Source organism: Arvicola amphibius, chromosome 2, assembly GCF_903992535.2.
Source record: "Arvicola amphibius chromosome 2, mArvAmp1.2, whole genome shotgun sequence".
NCBI lineage: Eukaryota > Metazoa > Chordata > Mammalia > Rodentia > Cricetidae > Arvicola > Arvicola amphibius.
Window position 1 is genome coordinate 28,206,374 of NC_052048.2, and position 26,605 is coordinate 28,232,978.

Sequence of the window (26,605 nt, forward strand, 5' to 3'; positions counted from 1 at the left end):
CAGTGGGAGGCTTAGTCCTACAGACATCCTCACTTTTAGACTTTTCTTAGCCTCCAGATCTAAGTGGGGGGAGGGACAGTTTCTGTTTTAAGCTGCCTAGTTTGTGGCACTTTATTTTTGCAGTTGTAAGAAGCTGAAGAGCAAGGTGTTCAGGATTTCTAGCTTGTTGGGTGGCATTTTTAGATCATTATTGTGTAAGTCAGTTATTATCAGGAAGACTTTTAAGAAATAAGGTTCTTGCTTCCTTCCATAGGCTAAACTCACCGATTTTCTTCATCAGAAAGATGAACGCTTATCTTTGGCTGTTCTCTCTTATTTTTCCTTTTTATGGAAAATTCACACTTCTAGACCTGACACTGATGTAGACCTGCCTTTAGCCTCGTTTCCTGTGACTTCCTTCCTGTCCTTAGCCTTAACCATTCTGTGTGTAGCTTCTTGAGATGTTAGCATCTCCTCTGATCATCAGTATTCATGGTACTTCCACTCTGAAAGGTTCTCTCGTTATCTTCCTCACCAGCCAGCATCTGCTCATCATTCATAAGTTGTCCAAGCTTCTCTAATATCCAGTCACAGATCTTCAAGCTGAGTTATTCTTTTTCTTAAACTTATGCATTTAGTGTATGTGTGTGGAGGTAAGTGTATGTACTGCTTCTGAGAGCCAGTCCTCTTCTGATGTGTGTTTTGAGGATTGAGCTTAGCTTGTAATGCTTGGTCATTTCCTACAGGACCTTCTCTCCAGTCCCTAGTCTGTACTTTTAGAAAACATTACCTCAGTGTAGTGTTCCCTGCAAAACACATGCTCCCCTGCTACTGTCTTCTCTATTGGTTCTAATCTCTGCTGAAGGAGGGGAAAAACAATTGTCCTTGTGTTCCCAGTGACCAGAAGTATAATTTTCTGGTACATAAATATGACAGTCATTTCCTCCTCCTTACAAGTCTTTTATTGACTTTCGTTTGCAAACAGGATAAAATTAAGTATCATATTTGGCAATTGGGGCCTTTCTATATATCATTTTAGGCCCTACTTTTTTTGCTTTATGCTCAGCCATCTCACATGAATTTATTAGAACCTGCTTTGTTTGGTGTTTATGTTTCAAAATATTCTTTTTCCTTCACTAGATTACCTCTGCTTTCTGTTTCAGATCTAGTAAAGGTCAATTTGTCATTTAAAAACCAAGCTAAATGTTGGTTCTTTCAACAGTCTTTCTGACTGATATGTTTTTCAGAGGAAGGCTGTGGATTCCTGTACACTGCCTCTTTGCTTTTTATTTGATCTCCTTTGAATGCACTACATTTGGAATCATTTCACTTCTTATTGTAATTTTAAAAATGAAGTAATGTAACTCCCCTGAATCCAAGTTTTATTTTCTTTAAAATATGGCAACTCTATTCCAAGGAATTCTGTTCTGTAACTAGTCTTTCTCTTTCCCGCCATTCAGCTCCCAAATAATGGCACACAGACTTATTATTAATTATGAAAGCTTGGCTGATAGCTAAGGCTTGTTTCTAACTAGCTCTTAAAACTAAAATTACCCTATCAATTTATTTTCTGCCTCATGGATTTCTTATCTTTACTCTGTACTGCCCATGATACTTTCCTGCTTCCTCTGTCTCCGACTAGTGACTCTCTGTATCTCTGCCCTTCTTCTTTCCAGTATCCTTTCTGCCTCGAAAATCCTGCCTAGGTATTAGCTGTTCAGCTTTTTATTAAACCAATCCAAGTGTCAAAACTTTACAGCGTACAAAAGATCATTCCACAACAGTATCCCTCTTCTTTCTGTTCTGTTCATTGTTTGTGGATCTTCTGTTCTTAGGTGGATGCTCTTCGATTACGTTTGGAAGAAAAGGAGACTATGCTAAATAAAAAAACGAAACAAATTCAAGATATGGCTGAGGAGAAGGGTACACAAGCTGGAGAGATACATGACCTCAAGGACATGCTGGATGTGAAGGAACGGAAGGTCAATGTTCTTCAGAAAAAGGTAAGGCACAAGTGTTCTCTGCTCAGTGGCCCCTTGTGACATAACCTTCCGAGCACTCTGCCAACCAAACACTAGAACTGCTCTCCTTCTGTTTAGATTTGCAGAGTACTCGGAACCATTGTTGTGGGAGGTAGATTGCTAAAACTGCTCTATAAGTTCAGTCTTTCATGAACTCAGCGGTATTACTATCTTTCAGTAGGATTTCTCATCCTGTTTCTCAAAAGTGTTTTAGCAATTGGCACAATATTTGGTTAGCCAACCTACCTCTACTGTCTTTAATTGGAATAGAAATCTCTGAATAGCACATAGATCATCCATTTCATTACTTAGGTGACAATTTTGAAGAGTATAGCTTGCTCCTGTAATAAGCATATAATGTACAGGGAAGACCTGGAAGCTGGGCTGGTTTACTCTGTCCCTTGATTGTAGCACTCCTCTTGAGTTAGTAACTTGCAGTATGGAAGACTGGCTAACCACTTTGGCCATTATTTGAAATGGACTTATTTTGGAATAAAAATAAAACTCCTAATGTTTTTTTCTAGTTTTTAACTTATATAAAAGCTGTCCTTGATGCAGTAGCTATAGACATGTAATTTTTGGTTTGTTTCTGCTGAAATGATAGATTTGCAATGTTTGTCACTTTCCTAGTTTATTGTTAATTTGCTAACAGTCACCAAGGAAGAACTTTCTTTGCTGACCTTGGCAACGATTTAGCTTTTTTATTTGAAGAAGATCATGTCCTGTGTTTTCAGTTTATATTCACTTGCTCTCATTTCCTTTTTGCAATTGTAAAACTTTGAACACTCTAAATATTGGTTGATTGTTTTGTTAGTGCATACTAATTTGTTGTTTTAAAAATGCAGTGATTTTTATGTCTTTCTACCCACACCGCTCACTTCCTTTATGCTTCAGCAACAGCCTGCACATAAAAAGTAAATATATATTCTTATTTTGTTTATATTTTTGAGTTATTTTTCTTGGCACCTGGTAGTCTATATACAGGGATAAATATGGGTGCACATGCGCGTGCGAGCTCACACACACACACACACACACACATACATTTTGATGCAAATCTTACCATTCTTTACTATTATTTTTCCTTTTTTTAAGGTTAATGTTTCCAAGTTCCACTCAAGGATAGGTGTTCCAAAGGTGTAATCATTGTAATACATTTCATACATATAAACATGTATAAGATGTTTTATTAGGAACGTTTATTCTGATGGCATGCCTACATTTTTTGCTTTATATAAAATAACACTACAATAAAAATTGTTTGTATTTAGCTTCTGTTTGTATTAATTACCTTTCTAGGATTTATTCCTTGAAGTAGAATACCTTGGTGAAATGATAGGCATTTATAATTTTGATGACTTTCCCAAGTATCAGCTGTTTCCTACAAGCATAGTATGAAAGTGCTTCATAAAGACCCATCTAGAGCGGGTTTTTATTAGTCTCTCTGCTTCTGCCAGCCTGGAAATGAGGAAGTAGTTTGTCATTATGGCTCCACTTCTTTCCTTGTAAACAGGATGGAATATAATTTTATGTATTTAAGGTCTTTTTATTTTCATTTCTGCAAAGTGTCTGTTCATAGGTTTATTTACCTTTTAGTGATTTGTAGCAGTTTTTCTTCCCCAATTAAAAATGGGACACATTTAGTTTGCTGTAACTTTTAGATGTTTGGTTTTTGACTGTATGCACGAATGTCTGTTAACATAGGTTTTGTGACATATTTCAAAACTTGCGTTTTAGAATGTCTATTTTATTGGTCTCTGTATTCAGTGGCTTTTTTCAGGTTTTCATATTTGTGGTATGTATTAATAAGCTATTCTTTAATCATAATTTTTTAAATTTAGTGATGACTAGCTATTTGTGGTTACCCATTTCCTCATGTGAAATTTAGGATCTGTATCTGTCATCATTGATGTGTGACACTATTCTTGGGAAAACTTGAACAAATGTCTACTCAACTCAGAGAGGGAACTGATGGCAGACTAGAGTTTGGATAGGACCAAAGTCCACCTTGGTGAACTAATGAGTTTTACTGGGGTTACATTTAAGAATGTGGGTGAGGGATTATTTTCAGGAGTAGAAATGACTCAAACACAGCTGCATCACCAGAAGCCTACCCCAGCACAGCAGCAGTTCATAAAAGTTAGAAACCTGGAGCACAGTGTGCAACCTGCAGGTGGCTCAACAGTTGGAGGGCGTCTCTTCCTTATGGTTCAGTTGGTCTGAGCTTCTTCCAGCAGCTGTGCTTGTCTTTGTTTCTTCTGACCTCTGGCTGATCTGCTTCTTCCAGGCAACTTTGTCTGAGTCTCTCCTAAACAGCTTAGCTTTTCTCAGTCTTTCCCAAGCAGTCCTTATTCATATATAACGTTGGGGAGGAAGAGGCCTGGGTTCTGCTCAGTTTCAGGGACTGACTGAAGCTGCTTTGATTTGTTCGCTTTCTGTTTTAACTAGTCTTCCTGGAGGATGAAGTGTGTTACCTCCTCTTAGAACATCCTGTTGTTTAACCTTTATGTAAAAAACTTTTGAGAGTTGGTTTTCCCTTCCACCATGAGGATTCCAGGGATTGAGCTCTGATTTTAAAGGGTACTTAAAGGGCACTTGCCCCTATGCACTGAGCTGTCTTGACAGCCTCTTATATTATATTCTCAAAAAATTCCATTACAGCTTTACTTTTGAATGATATAGACTCGGAAATTACCTGGCCTGTGAGAAAATTATAACTAATTCTCACACAATAAATTAGACTTCAGTGAATGCAGCCATTTTTATTGCCCTCTTAAAATTCTTTTAGGAAAGAAATGGAATTCAGTGTCCTTTCTTTTAGCCCTCAATATTTTCAGTAAAAAAATGTAAGAAACTTGTCTACAGAGGGCTACTGTAATTTAACTTTCTAGGAAGAATTTAGGCATCCCTGCAGAGATATTTTCTGTGTAATACTTAACCCACGTTGCTTCTCAATTAACACATTATTCTCTGAGCAAGGACAATAGGCAGTGGTTTCCATTGTCACCCTGTTCTTTGGTATTTGAGTTCTCTGGGAAGGTATCCCGGGAAGTAATCGGTTCTTTGACACAGTGGTGGCTGTGGCAATAGCCAGGTGATTAGCCCATTGACTGAGCTGTTTTGGTTCTCCAGGTCTGCACTGCCCCTCAGTCTTCCAGTTCTTAGTACTATTCATGTCTGTATACATTTGTGTAACCTTGTGCGCAGAGAATACAGGAAGCAGTAACAGATCTCCAGGGTTTACGGTGTGACTTTCAACAGACTCCTGCTTTCTAGAATTCTCCTTAAAAGAGTTTTTGTGTTATAATAAATTTCTTATCTTTATAATAAATCAGTGAACTTGAAAAAAGGTAAATATTTGAATTTGAGCTACCTTCAGAATCGTTGTTAAAATTGTATAGCTTCTTGCTTGGCGCATGTCAGCCTCTTGAGTTGGTTTGCACAGATGCACCAGGAGTCCCTTTTGCTTTTTTCCTTGCTTGCTTATTTTGCCTTGGTGAAATGAACTGAAATTTACATTTTAAACAAGTAAAGTATCTTATCACTGTATTCTATAGGCTTTCTATTATATAGGTCTCAAAATCCATGGTTTCTTTTAATTCATTTGTTGTCCCCTAGCCTTTCTCTGGATTTACAGAAACCTCCCCAGTTGACAGCTAAGTTTACTACATCTCAAAAATAAGCCTATAAAAGCCGTAGGTTAAATAAAAGGTTGTTTGGATGCCTTGTAGAAATCCTTAGAGGTTTCTATGAAATTAAGAATTTGTATGCATCTATGCTGTGCTGCGGCACTACTGTGGATGTTGGAAGACAGTTCCAGGGAGTCAGTTCATTCTTGCCACTTTGTGTCAGTTGGAGATCAGACTTGGGTTGCTAGGTCTCTGCATAAGCCTCTATATGGTGAACCTATCCTGGCCCCCGGCGAGTTTCTGTGTTATTAAGTGCATATGACAAGAGACTTTTTCCTAAGGTGTCTTGGATAATATAGCACTAAATTTTTTTCTTTTATCATTATCAATAAAACTATTCATATTTTTATTTCAAATATCCTGGATATTTGAAAAATGTGACAAAGCTGAAAAAGACAAAAATACATAAAAGTAAGCTTTTCTTTTTAAGATTTGAGGTTTTTTTTTTTTTTTTTTTTTTTTTTGATGGTGTGTATTGTCTGTATGTTGAAACGTGAAAGTGTATATGCAGGTCCTGGTATTGTCTAGAAGACAGTGTAGAGTCCACTGGAGCTGGAGTTACATGTGGTTGTGAGCTGCCTGACATGGGTGTTGGCAACTGATCTCAGGTCTTCTGCAAGGGCGGGAAGGGCTCTGCCTCTGAACAACCTCTTCAGTTCCTACGCTTTGCTTTTAAAATGGGAAAATATTGGACATATTTTTAGTAATCTTTCTTTTTTTATATAGCAGTACATACCAAGCACATTTCTGCATCCTGGTTCTTGAGAACATGAGCTGTAATGGCTGCTTATGTCCTGGGAAACCGCACTGACTTTGGCAGTTTCCTTTTGCTTTGTCTTTAACTTTCAATGACTTTGTTAGTGTTACAAATAATAGATGAAGTTTTTATGTTAGAAACTAAGCCTAGTGTGCTGATTTAATTATAAAAATCATACTGGGTTTTAAAATTAGATTTCAGGTGGTTTTTCTTTTCAAATTGTGTATCTAGAAAACTGAAAGCATTGGTTCATGCACATGCTAGGCACTGCACTGAGGTCATAAATGCAGTCACACCATTGCTATTGCCTCAGGCTTGGTCTATTAGCAATTTGAGTACATTAAGCTGTGCAAAGTTTTCAAAAAATATTTTTATTATTTTGTATATGTAAATGTTTTGACTGCCCGTATGTCTACATATTATATGCATACCTGGTGACTGCTGAGGCCAGAAGAGGGCATTGTATTTCCTGGAACTGGAGTTACAGACAGTTGTGAGTCACCATGTGGGTGCTGGGAATTGGGTCTTTCGAGAAGATCAGCCAGTACACTTAATTACTGAGTCTCTCCAGCCCCAGCTGTGCAAAATTTTAACCTATGCCAACAGAGTGTAAAAAGAATTTCAACTGTTTCTGTAATTGCTTCCTAACAGACATTGACAGGTTGCGATTTTGATCTCACCAAGTTTTGCTGCTTTTTATCCAGTTCATTATGTAAAAGGTCTTAGAATGCAGTGTTCTATACTGTGAACAAGTCCGCTAGTTCATTATGTAAAGGGTCTTAGAATGTAGTGTTCTATACTGTGAACAAGTCCGCTAGTTCATTATGTAAAAGGTCTTAGAATGCAGTGTTCTATACTGTGAACAAGTCCGCTAGTTCATTATGTAAAAGGTCTTAGAATGTAGTGTTCTATACGGTGAACAAGTCCGCTAGTTCATTATGTAAAAGGTCTTAGAATGTAGTGTTCTATACGGTGAACAAGTCCGCTAGTTCATTATGTAAAAGGTCTTAGAATGTAGTGTTCTATACTGTGAACAAGTCCGCTAGTTCATTATGTAAAAGGTCTTAGAATGTAGTGTTCTATACTGTGAACAAGTCCGCTAGTTCATTATGTAAAAGGTCTTAGAATGTAGTGTTCTATACGGTGAACAAGTCCGCTAGTTCATTATGTAAAAGGTCTTAGAATGTAGTGTTCTATACTGTGAACAAGTCCGCTAGTTCATTATGTAAAAGGTCTTAGAATGTAGTGTTCTATACTGTGAACAAGTCCGCTAGTTCATTATGTAAAAGGTCTTAGAATGCAGTGTTCTATACTGTGAACAAGTCCGCTAGTTCATTATGTAAAGGGTCTTAGAATGTAGTGTTCTATACTGTGAACAAGTCCGCTAGTTCATTATGTAAAGGGTCTTAGAATGCAGTGTTCTATACTGTGAACAAGTCCGCTAGTTCATTATGTAAAGGGTCTTAGAATGTAGTGTTCTATACTGTGAACAAGTCCGCTAGTTCATTATGTAAAGGGTCTTAGAATGTAGTGTTCTATACTGTGAACAAGTCCGCTAGTTCATTATGTAAAAGGTCTTAGAATGTAGTGTTCTATACTGTGAACAAGTCCGCTAGTTCATTATGTAAAAGGTCTTAGAATGTAGTGTTCTATACTGTGAACAAGTCCGCTAGTTCATTATGTAAAAGGTCTTAGAATGTAGTGTTCTATACTGTGAACAAGTCTGCTAGTTCATTATGTAAAAGGTCTTAGAATGTAGTGTTCCATACTGTGAACAAGTCCGCTAGTTCATTATGTAAAGGGTCTTAGAATGTAGTGTTCTATACTGTGAACAAGTCCGCTAGTTCATTATGTAAAAGGTCTTAGAATGTAGTGTTCTATACTGTGAACAAGTCCGCTAGTTCATTATGTAAAAGGTCTTAGAATGCAGTGTTCTATACAATGAATAAATCTGTTAGGAAATTCCTTTCCTTACAATTAAAATATATCTGGTTTGTAGTTTTGTAAAGGTCATACGTATACTTCCTATATTCAGTAGTGCCTTCCCCTCACCATTTTTCCTTTGCAGTTTTAGTTTTCTGAAGCTAACTATGATCTGAAAATATGAATGGAAAATTCCAGAAACTTACAAATTTGTAATTATGAACCATTCCCAGGAGTTGGGTAAAGTTTTATTTGTCCCATTTGTCTTACAGAGGACTTGAATTATCCATTTGTCTAGTGTATTTGTACTGTGAATACTGCTGCCCGTTGGTCATTTACGAGGCCGGTAGCTATTGCCAGATAACTGTTTCTCACATCACTTGTGGTGTTGTAGTATTGTGTTGAATTAACCCTTATTTTACTTCCTGATGACCCCAAAGCACAAAAGTAATGATGCTGCAGATTTTAGATTTTATTGTAGTATATTGTAATGTTCTGTTTAACTTTCATTTTTTTTATATGCCCAACTAAAAGATTACACTATATCATGGTTGTATGTGCAGGGAAAGCCATAGCAGTATGTACTGATTTGGAAACTGAAGTTACATTTATATAGCTAGGCTGGTCTCAGACTCATGGCAGTCTGCTTGTTTCTGCCTCCTGAGTGCTGGGATTGTTGGTTTGTCTCACCACATATGCTGCAAATTGAGTTTAAAACTATGTTTAAGTATCTAAAGATTTTGTTGATCTTCTCCCCCTCTCCAGTTGATATCGGAAAGTATTTGCAGAAAATGAAGGCCAGGGCCTTTCTGATTGATTGGCTTCATCATAATAATTTAATTCTGTTTAAAACAGCTTGTGGAGGTCTTGTTAAAGCAGTTGCTCAAGTGCTCCAGGTGATTACAGGAAGCGCTGTGAGATTTCTTTGGTAGAGAAAGTCTCTTCTTGGTAGGGATTAAGGCTTTGAAGGCAGAGTACTGAGTTCTAGTTGACTGGACTTATGTGGATTTATGTCCACTCAGTCAGATGTGTTGGTTCCTGACAACTGTACAATGCTGATAATAACTAGAATAAAAGATGCTGGCAAGTTTGTGGCAGTCTGTAATTGGTATGTAGATTTGATGTTCCTCATGTACTATTGCTTTTAGTTTTACTTTTCCTCTGGCATCAGTTTTTATCACTGTGAAAATCAGGGAAGGAGAAGGCAGCCTTGTATATATAATACATTATTTTATTTCCCACTCAATAAAAGGTTGTTTTAAGGAATTAATCTTCCTAGAGTAATTAATTTAAAATATTTCTATTTCAGTTCACCCGTGTTAGATTTTTCTCTTTAGAATAAGCTTCAGTTTGCTTGATCATTGCAGAATTTTACTCATGCAGAAATTCGATGCATGCTTAAATAGGTACTCACTGGTTTTGTTTGTAACAAGTAGAGAGTACATAAAAAGACCATAGGGAACCAGTGAGACTTGCCACTAAATGACAACCTGAGCTGGATCTCTGGAATTCACATGATGGAAGGAAAGAACTGACTCTAGCAAGTTCTCCTCTGTTCTTTCTAAACACACAGAGGCATAAGTGTACCCACAGACCTACTTAAATAAATTAAATGTAAAAAAAAAAGTCCTTGGGATTATAAAATGGTCCACCTTCTACAGTAGTTTGTCTGGATACTGTCTAAAGTGTAGGGATGCTAGACAGAGGGATGAGAGTTAATCCTACTACTTGGAACAGTGTGCCCACAGTGTTTGTATTTTTAGGCAGTCTCTTGAAATACAACCCAGGCTGACTTTGACCTCATGATTTCATATTGTTGTTATACCCTGGTAACTAGAAGTACAGAGCAGAGAGTGAAATCATGCAAAAGTGATAGACTCCTGTCCTTGCGAGTTCCTTAGTCTGCATGCCTGTCAATAAAAACTGCCATCTTGGCTGGTGGTGATGCACACCTTTATTCCCAGCACTTGGGAAGCAGAGGCAAGCAGATCTCTGTAAGTTTGAGGCCAGCCTAGTTTACAGAGTGAATTCCAGGACAGCCAAGGCTACACAGAGAAATGTAGATGGTTTCTCCATGTCTGAGCGTCCGCTCCCAAATAACCATTCAGAGGCTTATTATTAATTACAAATGCTTGGCTGATAGCTCAGACTTGTTACTAACTATGTCTTACATTTTAAACTAACCCATGTTTCTTATCTACACTCTGCCACATGGCTTCTTACCTTTTCTCAGTATGGCAAGTCAGCTCCTATTCCCTGTATCTCTTGAGGCTCCTCAGATGCTGCCCTTCTTTTTCCTAGCATTCTTTGCCCCGAAAATCCTGCCTAGCTATTGGCCAATCAACTTTTTATTAACAATAAGAGCAACACATTTTCACAGTTTACAGAAGGATTATTCCATAGCAGAGAAAACCTGTTTTATAAAAATAAAATAAAAGAACCCCCCAACCTAAAGATTTTTTGTATGTATACTCTGTTATAGTAAAAAACCAGCAAATTTCTGCATGAGTAAAATTTTGTGATATAGCATCTTTTTATTTCTAAAGTCATGGAAAAGATTCTAATAACACCATACTAATAAAAACTCCCAGTTAATGGATCATGGATCACGTCTACCCATCTTTATATCCTCCTCCTAGCTCTGCTCTGCTCTGTCCCCTCCTGGTCAGTGTGTACCGGCTTTTTTTTTTAAACCTTTTTTAATTTTCTTGCTCTTTTGTGTCTGGCTAGCTGATGAATGCCTGGCTTCTTGCTCCAGGTGTCTCCCTCATGCCTTTCTCTCCCTTATTGTTCCTTTCTTTCTTCTTGAGCCTGGATTTCTCCTCTTTCTTCTCTCTGCCTAGGAGCCCTGCCTCTCCCTCTCCTGTTTAGCTATTGGACAGTTAGCTTTTTATTAGACCAATCAGGTGCCTTAGGCAGGCAAGGTGAAACAGATCTTTACACAATTAAACAAATGCAGCAAAAACAAAAGTAAAATGCCTTTACGTAGTTAAAGTAATATTCTGCAGCATAAACAAATGTAACACATCTTTACCTAGTTAAAATAATATTCCACAACACACACTCTCTCTTAGTCTAGTAGAGGTTTTTCTTTTGTGCTCTTTCAACACATGGGGCATATAAAACTATTGTATTTCATTCCAGTTTTCTTTGCATAACTTTGAACATTTATTTTTCTCATGTCTCCCTCTATATCTTATAAATTTGATAGTTTACTGTATTGGTAATATTTCTTTATTGTTTTTCATTTAATCATCTATTTTCTAGTGGGATTTATTTATGTTCTTAATGATGGTATGTATTATTCTCTTCTGAGTGACCATTAAGCCTTGTGCAGGTGTGATAATCTTGGTTGATAGTTGAAGACTGAAATGCATCATTCCATGCCCTCCTGGCATGTAGAGTTTCTTCTATGAAGTCTTCCACTGGTCTAAGGCATTTGCCTTTACATAATGCTTGGCACTGCTCTATTTCAGCATGTAATATTCTTTCTTAGTCCAGTACTTTTAAAAGCTTGACTATAATAGTTTATAGTCAATAATTTATAACAATTTGACTAAAAAAAGAGAAACAAGAAAGCATGAAGAGCAAATGTAAAGACCAAATATCTGGCTCATTGGGAGGAGAGCTACAGGCTGGAGGCATAGAAAGCCTCTTCAATAAAAATAATAGCTAAGGCTCCCCAAAATCTTGGAAAAATTGGACAATCAAGTACAGGAAGCATTTATAACCTTAAACATATATAACCACAAAAATACTTTGCCAACATCATTTTATAGTCCTTACTTTAATTTCCACCTGTCTTTGTTGTTTGTTGTTTGTGTGTGTTTTTAAGATATAGTCTCATGTAGCTAAGACTGGCCTTGAATGAATGTTGTGTCACAGCATAACCCAGAACTCATGCTTCTCTTGCCTCTTTCTCTCAAGGTGCTAAGACTGTTGGCATGCATCACTGTGCTTGGCTTGCAGTAATCTTCATTCTCATAATCCTTTTCCTTAGTAAATAGAATCTCAGAATTATTGATCAAGTCTTTATGGAAATTGATTTAGTTTCATTTACACAGCCATGAAAATTATCTAACTAAAGTTGACAGACCATTTCCATGACTGAAAACGTGTAATCATTCCTATCTCTCTGAAATTCAGTCTACTCCCTAAGAGGCCAGCAGGTCTGTCTATTGCTCAGCTTCAGCTTTATAATGGGTACTCTTTCTCCCTTCTCCCTTCTCATCTCTTCATTTTCCTTAGTATGTCAATGCCTGGCATGCTATAGGGAAATTGGTAGTTGTGTAGTGACCTATGACTCTGAATGTGTCCAGTCTTGTCTGATCTTATAAGCCAAGTGGGGTCAGGCTGGTTAGTTATTATTTCAAGTAAATACTTGCTGTTTAGATAAAGGGTGATTTAAAAATCTAAACACTAATACTCAAGAACAGCTTTTCCTTTACACTGCTGATTTGGTCTTCTGTCTAGTTGAAGTGTTCTTTGTCCTTTAATTTGTTGTGCAGAAATCTCTCTTGGCATTCACAGTGGCATCTTAGAAGTAATCCTATTTCATGTGGACTTTCCATCTCATAAGACAACTTTGTCTTCTTTTGTTAAGGATTTGCTTATTTGTTTTTGCGGGTTTTTTTTTTTTTGTTCTTTTTTTTGGGGGGGGGGCTGGTCTTGAATTTACAGAATTCCGCCTACCTCTGCCTTCTGAGTGCTGGGATTAAAAGCATGCGTCACTACCGCCCTGCAAGGATTTGCATATTTGTATGTATGTCTATAGGATACTTATCTTTTCTCTGTGGTGTTGCAAAACTTTGACTGTTGTAAGGTGTATCATGAATAATAAAAACCCAGAGACAGCTATTAGGGTCCAACCTGAAGATCAGAAGAGCAAAGCAGCCAGCCACTAGAGAGACCTTTTATCTCTACCAAATCTTGAGACCAAGTGTACAAGATCCTGTCTCCATGAATCCTCAAACTCCACACTCTAGTTGAGTTCCTGTCTCTTCCCCGTTATATTTTTTTCCCTGCCCAGCCATATCACTCCTGTCTCCACCTCCCTAGTGCTAGGATTAAAGATGTGTGACTCCCAAACACTGGGATTAAAGGGGTCATCCACCACCACCTGGATCTATTTCTGGATCGAGTTTATAATCTTATATTGCCTAGGGTAGCCTTGAGCTCACAGAGATTCTTCTGCATCTGTCTCCTGAGTCCTGGGATTATAAGTGTGTGCCACCACCACTCCCTGGCCTCTAGTGGTTTAGCTTTGCAATCTGAACTTGAGGCTAGCCTTATTTATTAAAATACAAATAAAATATCACTACAGTAAGTGTTTAGTATATAATTTTAAAACAAATTGAAATTATTTCTACAGAGAATACTCTCTCTCTCTCACACAGACACACACCATAATTTGTTTATGATTTAAATAATTTTATTGGGCATACTTCTACCTCTTAAATGACTTTTTTTCTAAAATGCATATGTTTATTCAGATTGAAAATCTCCAGGAACAACTGAGAGATAAAGAAAAGCAGATGAGCAGCTTGAAAGAGCGAGTCAAGTCTCTGCAGGCGGACACCACCAACACAGACACAGCGCTAACAACCTTGGAGGAGGCTCTTGCAGAGAAAGTGAGTGATTGGCTTGACCCTCCCAGACCTTTGTGTTCTGCTTTCTCATTCTTCTAAAACTGGCTACAAACACAGAAGAAATCTTTTCATGGACAGTTCTTGGCTGCTGATGTGCAGAGTAGAAAGTGGAAAGACACTCTAGTTACTGCTAGACGCTAGCACCAACGACTTGGAAAGATTGGTTGCACACCAAAGACCATCACCACATTTCCAATAGAATCAGCATATTTTCCCTATTTTGCTGCTTTCAGAAGGAAAAGAAAATCCATTATTTAATAAAATGTGTAGAATATGGGACATTGATTACCAGGATTCTATCCCAGACTAGCTCTCCTCTGTTACCTAACCATCCCATGGCATATTCATGGCTTTTAGTCATGAATATTACATCTTTACTACTTTTCTAGTCTTGGCATACTCCTAAAATGGTTTTAAATTTTATTTATTTTTATGTATATAGATGTTTTGTTGACATCTATGTCTGTGTATCACATATACCTTGTGTCCCCAGAAGTCCCTAGAGGCCAGAAGAGGGCATTGGATTTCCTGGTATTATAGCTGCCATGTGGGTGCTAAGAGTTGAACCTGAGTCCTCTGGAAGAACAGTCAGTGCCCTTCCTTCCTTCTTTCTTTTTATTGTCATCTTTGCACAGGGGCCATACTAATCTTCTCTGTATTATTCTAGTTTTAGTATATGTACTACCTAAGTGAGCACCCATCAGTACTCTTAGTCTCCGAATCAATGTCTCTAGACCCTTGACTTTTATTACTTTATTTTACCTTTATGATTTTTAAAGGAATGGTTAAATGAATAAGTGGTCTGTACCATCCTAGAAGATATTTTAGAGAATCTCCTTATGGTGTTTTTGTTTTTTTATTGTTCTTTTGTTTGTTAGTTTTTGTTTTTAGAAGGTGACTTGTTTTGTGATAGAAGTCTCTATAGTGATATTTTATTTGTATTTTAATAAATAAAGCTTGTCTGAAGATCAGAGTGCAAAGCTAAGCTACTAGAGGCCAGGCATTGGTGGTCCACGTCTTTATCACAGGAGACAGAGGCAGACAGACCTGTGTAAATTCAAGGCCATCCTGGGCTATACAAGATTAATCCTGAAACAAGTCCAGGTGGTGGTGACTGACCCTTTTAATCCCAGTGTTTGAGAGTCAAACACTTTTAATCTTATCACTAGGCAGGTGAAGACAAAAGCGATATGGCTGGGTAGAGAGAGGAATATAAAAGAAAAGAGACAGGAACTCACTGAAGTGTTGAGTCTGAGATTTGGTGGAGACAGTGCAGTCTAGGCAGTCTGAGGATCACCCCTTTGGTCTGAGCATTGGTAGAGGTAAAAGGTCTGTCTAGTGACTTACTGCTCTGCTTCTCTGATCTTCAACTTGAACCCCAATATCTGTCTCTGTGTTTTTATTATTCGTGCTATATGTCTCATGTGCTGGCCTCAGGCTCACAGTGTAGCTCAGTGTATTAGTCAGGGTTCTTTAGAGGAACAAACTTAGAGGCTGAATCTATCATCCATCCATTCATCTAATGGGAATTTACTGGAATTACTTGCAGGCTGTGGTCCAGGTCAGCCAACAATGACTGTTTATCAATGTAAGGTCCAACAGTCCAGTAGTTGTTAGTTAATTCTGGATGTCTCAGATAGTCTTCAGTAAATGCCAGAATACTGTAGAAGAAATAGACTTGCTAACGAGAGTGAAAGCAAGCAGGCAAAGAGAGAGCTAGCTTCCTTCCACGTCCTTTACATAGGCTACTAGCAGAAGGTGTGGCCCAGATTAATTCACCTCAAAAGAGCTGAATTAATGGTGTATTGTCCCACCTCAAAGATCTGGATTAGAAGTGGGTCTTTACACTTCAAATTATTTAATTAAGAAAAAAATGTGCCCAGCCATTTCGGTTTTAGTTAATTCTAGATGTAGTCTATTTGATAATCAAGAATAGCCTTAACACTCAGGTGGTCTTTAGCTCTTGATCCTCTCTCTTATTTCCAGTTCCCAGGGTTGGAATTAAAGGGTTATCCCATCATGATGTACTTTCCTTGGGATATTTAACTGGATTCTTTTCAGAGGTATAACGCAACATTCCTTAGGACCTTTGGACTCAGAATACTTTGATCTGTTTCCAGAATGATCATGTGTTCTGTGAGTATGTTTAGAAATATTACCCAGAAATATAATAAATTCCTTTAGCCTTCATACTTTCTGAACACCTGGAAGAATAAATTTAAATTTTTCTATCTCGCCTTTGTCCTCTTTTATGTTCGATTATTGTATTGTAGCTCCCCTCCCTCCTTTTGATATATGTGTTATGAGTAATTTCTGTGGCTGTGTAGGTAGTATGTGTCAGTACCATTATAGTGAAGAAATATGTTACTTATTGTCCTAAGGGCATACACATAAATTTTTGTGACTTAAAAATTTAATTTAAATGGCAATATTTCAAGAGAATACTTTAGTGATTTAAGAGAATACTTTAGTGATATCTAATAATATTTGAAGTAATATAGGAAACCACTCTTGGAATTTAAAAATAAGCAAAGTTGGACATTTATTGGTTACAAAAGGAAAAATTAGTTATTTGAAAAGTTAATTTATAGCACAAACAATAAAAACCCAAAGACAGATATTGGGGTTCAACCTGAAAATCATAGAAGCAGAGCAGCCACCACTAGAGAGACCTTTTCCCTCTACCAGATCTTCAGACCGAATGGGCCAGATCCTGTTTCCTCAAACTCCGCACTCCACTGAGTTCTGTCTCTTCCCCTTTATATTTTTTCCCCTGCCCAGCCATATTGCTCCTGTTTCCACTTCCCTAGTACACACTGCGATTAAAGGAGTGGGATCCCAAGTGCTGGGATAACCTTTGTGTGAGCTCTGTTTCTCTTTTAGACTGATTCAATCTTGTGTAGCCCTCAGAGGCATTGAACTCACAGAGCCTGTTTGCCTCTGTCTTCTGAGTCCTGGAATTAAAGGTGTGTGCTACCACTGCCTGGCCTGTATGACTGCCTAGTATGGCTGCTTTGCCCTCTGATCTTCAGACAAGCTTTATTTATTAAAACACATACAATATACACTATATAAATTCTTGAAGAGCTTACCATTGTCTTTTTAGTAGATGATAGAAGAATTGACTTTGGTCAGAGGAAGCAGAGTATGCTACATGATATAGGTACAGATGGTAGTTTCCTCATGACTTGGTGTGCTTTCTTTTTAGGAACGGACAATTGAACGCTTAAAGGAGCAGCGGGACAGAGATGAGCGAGAGAAGCAAGAAGAGATTGATACCTACAAGAAAGATCTTAAAGACTTGAAAGAAAAAGTCAGCCTGTTGCAAGGAGACCTCTCCGAAAAGGAGGTTAGGATTACCAAATGGAGTTACTCAGTGTGCTTAGTCATCGCATTCTGTGTATCTGTGGCTGTCTGCACAGCGCAGACAAGCAAGAAAAAGTCTTAGTATTTTGTGGCAGGCTTTCTAGTTGCCCAGGAAGCTGTGAGGGCTACTGTAGATAGCTTATCACTTCCTCGTCCGTTACGACCTTGTTCTGTGTTTTAAGAGTTGGTTTCTTATGTGATACCAAAGCTGCTTATCCTAGAGTAGCTGCAGCCATGTTTTATGAGAAACACTGCTAACAATACAAGTAGCAAAGGAAGAAATCTAATTATAACCGTTATTGGAAACATAATCACCTATAACTTATGCGACTTCATGATTTTGATCTTATTTTTGAATAATCCTGTTAGTATAATTTAAATAGCTAAACAGTTGAATGTTGTGTGGTGAGTAATCCAGCAGATTTGTCTAATAACTTTAGGAAAATTTCTAGAAGTAATTTTCTTCAAGAATTTCCTGCTGAAAGAGGGTGAAAATCCCCATTCAAGTTAGTTAGTTACTAAGTTTGGTTACTTAGGTTCTCAAAGCTCAGTCTCTTTTATTTTATGAAAATAAGTACATTAGGTTAGAGCTCTTGTTCTATTTTGCGACAAGGCCTCCTCTATCTCAGGCTGGCCCTCAACTTCTGATCCTCCTGCCTTTACCTCCTGAGTGCTGGAATTACAAGTGTGTTCCATGCCTGGTTTATGTGGTATTGAAAATGGAAACTAGAACGTGATGCATGCCAGGCAGGCTTTTACTGGAGCTGCATCCCCAGTCATTTTTGGGACTCTTTATATCACTGTTCATTTAATCCTCAGAGTCAAGCTTATTTTAATTAACGTCTGGAAGCTAAAGATAATACGTTTTTATAGTTCATGAATGTCCTTGAAATGGGAACTTTCAGATGCTATGACTAACAATTTGAAAAACTAAATCTACATTTTATTTCACAGTATTTATCTAAACATATCTTGATGCTTTTAGGCTTCTCTCTTGGATCTCAAAGAGCATGCTTCTTCCCTGGCTTCCTCAGGACTGAAAAAGGACTCACGACTCAAGACCCTTGAAATTGCTCTTGAACAGAAGAAGGAAGAGTGCCTGAAAATGGAGTCACAGCTGAAGAAGGTTGAGGAGCTCCCATTCTCACTTTGTTTGCATAAGAACACTGTAGATAGCTCCGTGTCCTTCCTCCTCCCTTTCTCCTCCCCTCCCTTCGCTGAGGATCATAGTGACACTACAGATTGTGCAGTTATTTTCTTTTTTTTTTTAGTGGGTTAGTGGTGTGTTTGGTTTTGTAGCTGTGACCAAACACCAAAGATACACATTAAAGTAGAAAAGATTTATTTGGATTTACAGTTTGAGAGGTTACAGTCCATGGTTGGATGATTCCATCGCTTTTAGTCTTCAGTGGGATAGAGCATCATGCTCACCAGAAAAGCAGATAGGAGCAAGGGCAAAGTGTTCCTTTAAGGTCATGGCCCTAGTGAACTATTTACTTTACTGAGATCCTGAGTGTCATCCTGTCTGCAATGCCATCACATTATGGTTCTGTGATTAAACCACAGATTGGGTCAGTGTTCTCCTGATTTACCCACTCACTTCCCAGACACCCCAGTTCTGAACATCGCATTGGCAAGTCAACCTTCAGCACATGAATTTGGGAAGAGGAAGACTTTCATTCCCGAGAGACAGGTTCTAGAAGGTTCCTGCAGACTGCCCTTTGCTTATCCAGGGCTGCTTCTTTTTCTTTCGCTTTTACCACCACTGTAGCTTCTAACCATCCCAGTTTAGTCTAGAATTTTGATAGTGCATTAACAGTGCATTAACATCCTGGCCTTTCACTAGGATCTTCTTTCAAGTCTGTGCTTAAATTGTATTTTCTTTCTGTTTAGTTTGACAGTTTCATAAAATATATTGTACATATTGATTACTATCACATTCTTTTTCCTTTCCATCCCTTTTACATAATTGCCCTGAGTCCTTTTCTCACAAGCATGTTTTTGTTTTGTTTTAACACACTGAGTTTAAAGCCGATGTCTTAGTTTTCTTTTTCTTTTTTTCTGTTATAAACACCTTGACCATAAGCAACCTGAAGAGGAAAGGGTTTATTTTATATTGCTTATCATGAAGGTAAATGAGGGCAAGAACTGAGGGCAGGAACTGAGAAAGAAGCCATAGAAGCATGGCTTACTATGCAACCAAGAACCATCTGCCCACATGGACTGAAGTCTGCCACATCAATAACTAAAAAAACACTTCACAGACTATAGGCAGTCTTATGGAGGCAGTTTCTCAATTGAGATTCATTCTTCCCAAATGATTCTAAATTGAAGATTAGCCATTAACACTATTTACATTGAAATATAAATCGTTTTGTGGGCATGGTTTGCTTTCTGCCACTGTTCCTGTATTGGCTAGACTTTAAAATTTTTTATTTTTTTATTTATTTTTTGGGTAGGCACATGAAGCAACATTGGAAGCCAGAGCCAGTCCAGAAATGAATGACCGAATACAGCAATTGGAGAGAGAGATTGCTAGGTACAAAGATGAATCTAGCAAGGCCCAGACTGAAGTTGATCGCCTCTTGGAAATTTTGAAAGAAGTGGAAAATGAGAAGAATGACAAAGACAAGAAGATAGCTGAGTTAGAAAGGTAAGAGAAAGAAAGCTAAGTGGTAATCCCTGGGGCAGAAAAATTAAAACTTGTTTTTACAACTTTTGATGAGATGGTGTTTTCAATATTATCTCCCTCTGGATTAAGTTCTTCAGTGCTTTTTACTACTTTATTAACTTTTTCTAAGTCAGTGTACATTTTTTGTTACAGTGCCAAAAAGATGACATAAAAGGGGAAAAGTGAGAAACTATTACTTGAACATTACTGACAGGAGAAGATCTTCATTGATTAAGGGCTTTCTCTCCTAGCTACTCAAGAGAGTGCAGAGAGGTCCTTGGTTTTATCGTTGTTCTGTATAATGAGTGAATGATCCTCAAGTCTAACAAGTTAGTATTTTACCCTTGGCTTATACCTCTGCTTCTGAACTGTTGCTCTTTTGGACTGGGGGTTTGTAGAATGAATAATTTAGAGTGCTGGAAAGCAAATTATTATATCAGTTCACTCCCGAGAATTAGGAGGGGCATTATGGTGATAACGTAAGAGACTCATAGGTGATTCCTATCAGTTTCAAAGTTTGAAATCTTCACAGTGGGTTTTATTTGAAAGATAACTGTATTGGAGTATATTTTGTCTTTTATACTGAAGATCAAGTGTATAGCCTATTATTACCATCTTCACTTCAATGGTCTATTTAACATAATCTCACAGTACACATAAACATACCTTTTCCAGTGGAAGTTCAAAGTCACCATATTCTTCTGGACACTCACAAAGATTGACAGTGACCAGATGAAGTCCTAATTCACATACATCTTTAGAAACTTGTTTTAGGAATAATTTATTTTCATTTTCTTCAAAGCTAGAAAGTATCAGACATCATCTTTAAATTGTTCACTAAGATTAAAGTTTTGAGAGTTAGTAGTAGGCTTGATATTTTCCATTTAAGTTACTATTTTTTCTATTCTATATCCATAGACTTTGATTCCTTCAGTGAACCAAAAATGCAGATAATAGGATCTCATTCTTGCCTATACATCTCTTTAGTTTGATATTAATTCTCTGCATATTCTCTGGTCCTTGATTATTTATTCATTTTTGTTTGTATGTGTGTTTTATCTACACATATGTCTGTGTACCACATGCATGCCTGGTGCTCTTGGAGGTTAGAAGAGGTCGTTGGATCCCCTGAAACTGGAGTTACAAATCATTTTGAGCCACCATGTGGGTGCTGGGAATCTGAGTCTTCTGGAAAAGCAACCATTCTTTTTAACCACTGAGCTATCATTCCAACACCTTAAATCTAGATTTCAAAATTACTAGAGCTTCCAAGAATATAGATTGTATGCAGTTTTGTTCGTCTTGATCTTTGAACATTTTCCCTTCCACAGCAGGTTTATGTGTACATACTTACCTCTGTATTTGCGCGGTTCAGTTCATCATTGAGGGAAGCCAGGACTGACACTAAAGCAGGAACCTGGAGGCAGAAATCAAAGCAGTGATCATGGAGGAATACTGCTTACTGGCTTGCTCTATGGTGGCTCACCCAGTTTCCATTTTTATACAATCCAGGACCACCTGTGTGGGGTTGGCCCTGGCTCATAGTGTGCTGAGGTCTTGCATGTCCATCATTAATCAAGAAATTGTCACACAGGCACATCTACATGCTGATCTGATGGAAGTAATTCTTCATTTGAGGTTCCCTCTTTCCAGATAACTCTAGCTTGTATCACATTTGAAAAAAATAACCACCATTCCTCAGGAAACCAAATCCTATAACTGAAAATTTATTTTCTACACTTGGCATGAATTTCCATGTAGACTCAAAATGAATAAACTTTTTCTGGAGTTTAATTATAGAGAAAAGAAATGATAGCAATGAGATGGAATTTTTTTCAGATTTTAGAAGGATTGGTTTTGCCTGCCCTTTCAGTCATTAAATACTTATACATTTGTAATACCTAGGAGCATTGTCGTCTGTGCCTTATGTTATATTTTGTTTACAGCTCTGTGGTAGTTGAAATTAACTTTTCTTCTAATGTCTTACCAGTCTTGTGTATGTTCCAATATTGCTGCTCCTGGAAATGGTCCTGATTTGTTTAGTAAATTAGTGTATTTGTTTCTGGTAACTAAGTATGCATCAGCATGTAATGCATCCATGATTTGAGAGAAAGAACAGGAGGCTCTGGGAAATCTTTTCCTATGGAGAAAGACTAACAAGAAGAAAGGTGGCCTCCTCTTTCTCTTGGGTAGTCTCATGTCTTAGCGGGATGCACAGAACTACTGCGGCTGCCTTGTCTCACCCTGAGGTGAAACTGACATCCTGAGGGTGGCAAAGTCAAGAAAAGCATCTCTCAGAAGAACCAGTACAGATCCACATGAAAAGAGTTGAGATAACTATTTAATTTATTATTTCTTGCAAAAAGAGAGGAATTATGAAAGCTTGGAAGGCCACGAGCTAGCTATCTTTTCTCTAGTAAAATACTGAGACTCCTCTTGAATGTTATGGAGTCCAGAACACACTCCATATTCTTGATTCCTTGTCTAGGAGCTTTCCTGACACAGGAAGATGAGGGAAGGACTCATTACTGCATCTAAGCAAACTCCTACTTTATCTCAACTGATTGTTATAAATATTACAAAATATATTATTTTAAGGAAACAAAGTGAAATAAAACTAAGAAAAGAGAAAAGAAAACTATAGACAGAACTTGGAAGCCAAAGAGACTACTTCTGAAGCTCCCATACTAGACAATATACTTTCCTTTTATTTAAGCCAGTTCAGATTGGTATTTATTTTAGTGGTCTGGAAGTCTGGCTCCCTGACCACTACCCAGGGTAACTGATTCTCAGAATGATTCTCAGGAGTAAGGACTGAAAGATTTCTATAATAACTTCACACATTATCTGAGGGTCATTTTCCTTTCTTTCTAATTCTCTTGTCCTAATTGTCTATAATTTCTCAATTCCAATTCTTTAGTTCCAATTCTATAATTCTACATCTCATTCTAATTTTATGTTTCAATTCTTTTCCCAGCTATGTTTACCTAGATAAATACACTGTTTTTCAGGAGGCTTGAAGCAATAATAAAAAAATTACAAGAGTTACACCCATTGTTCAGAAGCACACTCCTTTGGGTAGGTAATAAGGGCTGAGCCTTTTCTCATGGCAATGCTGTTTCAAGCTTTCTGGAGTGAGACTGAGACTAGAGGGTGGGGCCCAGGGCCCAGTGAGCCGTGCTTCCAGACACAGGTCTTTCATCAGCCGGACTTGACAAGGGAAGATTGACAGGACTTTTTAAGGCTGGTTTTATGTGAATAACCTTGGCTAGACACCTGCAACTCTGACCTCGTGCCAGACTGTGAAGTTTTAAACTTGTGATCTATTTTTAAAAACCTTTAGTCTAGTTTGAACTTGCTTTGAGGTAAAATGAGCTAATTGTGTGCAATTTGTCTTAGACTTAGGAGAAATTGTTATTTTCTTGTGTTAGTCTGAGTAAAAGGAACAAAGCAGCCTTTTAAGTGCCTTACAGCTCTGATTGGACATTAGATCTAGTTATGAAGCATAGCCTAGTATGTTTTTTGTATATCAAAATCATACAGATTAATGGGGAGTCATCTTCCTGACCAGCCACAGATATATTTGCCCATAAGATTGAGATGCAATCATGAGATTGCATATACATATCACATGAGATTACATATTATAGTGTAAATATTGGAGAGATACTATAACTGTCTTTGCACTTGTGAATCTAAAGACAGGAGTGGTCTGTATATATTCATAAGCTTTGCCTATGAATTTCCTTCATCAGATTAGTTGATCACCTGTGGATTGGCTTTATAGTTGTCAGCTGTCAACTGTTGTAATTTTATCATGGCCTGCAACAGCTCATCACAAATTATGTTGTAGTGTTGTATCCAGATCACCCCCCCTCCATAGCAGAAACAAACAATTTGAACAAATATAAAATGTGTGTCTTTTTTGTTGTTGTTTTTTATCTTGTTTAAGCATGGTAATAGGACATGATGACACATGCTTAAAACCTAGTACTAGCTGAGACAAGAATGAGGGAGTTCTAGGCCAATCTGGGCCACATAAAAAAAAACATAGTCTCCAAAAGACCTCCTAAACAAACAAAACTCCAAATGACTAACTGCCAAACAAAATAATAAACCTAACAGAAGCAAAAATTAGAACTGAAATGCCTAGAAGTAGAAACAGTATGGTGTCATTCTGTAATTGGGGTTTTCTCTACTGAACCACTTTGGAATAATAAATAATATCAGAACTGTCTTTAATTACTTCTACTGGGGCCGAGGAGATGGTTCAGTGGGTAAGAGTGAGGACCTGAGCTTAATCCCAGTAAGGAAAAAAAAAATTCAGGTGTAGCCATATGGGTACCTAGAACTCTAGCACTGTGGAGATGGAAACAGAAAGGTTACTGAGAGTAGGGCTTGCTGTCCAGCCAGTGTAGCTAAAACTTTCTATCATAACTTGCTTTCTGTATCTGGTAAACTATAACTATAGCTATTTAATCTTCAACTCCCTCAGAGACCCAATATGGAAATAATATTAAATGAGTAAGCAGAAAGTGTGAACAAGCAACTTCCAAAAAAATGTGAGAAATGACAGAAATAGCTGGTTGTCTGGACAGCCACCCAAAGTTCCTCTGCCACGTTGGGGCATGTATCTTTGGCCTACAGGCCTAGCATATCTGACGGACTTTTCTGTGAAGCTGGGTATTCTGAAGGGCTGTTCCTCCTTGTCTTGAAAATGTCTGGCAGTCACTTTCTTCTGTGTCCGTCTTGTCCAGTTAGGAAAGCATACTATCAGCAGCTGAGGCAGGGGCATTTTCTTGCCCAGCAGCTTACTTTTGCCACAAAGAAAGTAAATCCCATATGGAGTCTCTTCAGTGCCCAGTATGTTCTCTGAAGGAAATTGGTGCTGTCAGGAACAAACATGTCTCAGTGTCATAAAAAAAGAAAAAAGAACCTATGTTACTAAAACATCTTAAATGCCATATTCTGTAGATCTCTGAAGTGTTTAATGATGATCTGTCTATCTAAAATATATCTTTGTTTGACCTTGAAAATATACCTATTGTGACCACAAGTTTGATTATAATACATGAATAATTACTAACCCTGTATTTTTTATTATCCTAAATAGTTGGTAATAATAATTTTCAAGGACTAGAAATTTTCATTACATTGTTAAATGAGTTATATTAGTACAATACCTTGAACAAGAGTTGAAATATATGTACAGTGTGTTCTAGCAAACTTAATCTCAAATTTATATCAACATGCAAAATTTGTATACACTATACAAAAGTCGAATCCAATGTAAAATATTTAAAACCAGTAGTTGTTTTTGAAAAGTAGATTCAATAATCTACCTTTTTATCTTATATCTATATCCTCCATTTTTTCTTTTAAGAATAGATTCAGTAATCTACCCTTTTATCCTATCATATCTATAGCCTCTCTTTTTTTCATTTCAAAACAAGAACCTTGAATCTAATTTCCTTTGTTTGATTTTTTTTCCTGACCATTACCAATAATGACTTGAAACTAGCCCCTCTAAACAATGACAAATATCCATAGTCCATTGAATGACCCAAACCACCCACCCTACCTCTTAGGAATGTGGGTGTTGTATTCTTAAATTTACTTCCTGCTGTCTGGGGGTGATGGTATCTTTAGGGTATCCTGAAAGGAAAAAAATGGGTTATTTGTCAAGTCCTGGGACAGGTAGCTGTATCATTTTTTTTTTTTTTGTCTAGTCTATGCCTAATGGGAAAGTTCAGTGCTTGTCTCAAGTCCTGGCTAGAGTAGTCTGTTAGGCTGGATCATCTTAACTAGCTACTTTGAAATTATTCTGAGCAGTTTATAATCCAAAACTGATCTTTAAGTGGTGATATTAGCTGAATGGCATCATATGAACTAGGTGGAATTGTTGTGGCGCCGCATCTTTGTCCTGGAGACTTTGGAGATTACTGTTGGAAAATCTATTGTTTGTTGTGGAAAACTTAAACATTATTCATATGAAAATGGAAAGTTTGAATTTTGATAGATATGTATTCAAAGAAAGGTACCATAGAGGCAAAAATAGGTAGGGGAGAAATAGAATTTTTAAAGTAGAGTCTTGATAATCTCAGTCCCTAGATTTTTATCTTCTATTCCATACCAGGTGACTCTTTTGATATGATAGAGAAACTCTGAATTTTTCTTTTAACAACATTCTTGGATTTAGAGAAGGAGAGCCACTGTCCAACTCCAAAGTCAGCTTTGATGTTTAAGTGAGTTGGGCCTACCATTATACCGAGAAGTAAGGAGATATGTATGTTTAGGGAGTGAGATTTTACCCTGCAGAGAATATTGGTATCATAAATCAGATTTTTCTTTGATTGGTGATTCTTTCTGAATAGTTATCTTTTCTTCTTTAGTCATCTAGATGTCCAAGGTCTCTTGACTTCTCAAAGATAGGTATTTTCTATTTTCCTGCAAAGACAAGAACAGAACCCTTGTTTCCTTACAGCTTATAGGATTGTCACCTCTGTGGATGAACTGTCATTTCTTTTTATCAAGAGGTTTCTTCTTTTCAA

The 26,605-nt window shown here is 37.4% G+C and overlaps 1 protein-coding gene and 1 pseudogene across 7 annotated transcripts in view; one reads left to right on the forward strand and one right to left on the reverse strand.

Annotated features, from left to right (window-relative positions):
* Positions 1-26,605, forward strand: part of Erc1 (ELKS/RAB6-interacting/CAST family member 1) — a 327,887-nt gene that overhangs the window by 86,915 nt on the left and 214,367 nt on the right. For all 7 annotated transcript variants that reach the window (XM_038318227.2, XM_042054451.1, XM_038318230.1 and 4 more), the window contains 5 exons: positions 1,815-1,982; positions 13,862-13,999; positions 17,226-17,366; positions 18,369-18,509; positions 19,843-20,036. In XM_038318227.2, coding sequence (XP_038174155.1) covers positions 1,815-1,982; positions 13,862-13,999; positions 17,226-17,366; positions 18,369-18,509; positions 19,843-20,036 — 782 coding nt within the window. The remainder of the gene's footprint in view (positions 1-1,814; positions 1,983-13,861; positions 14,000-17,225; positions 17,367-18,368; positions 18,510-19,842; positions 20,037-26,605) is intronic.
* On the reverse strand, positions 14,598-14,714 carry LOC119808514 (annotated as a pseudogene).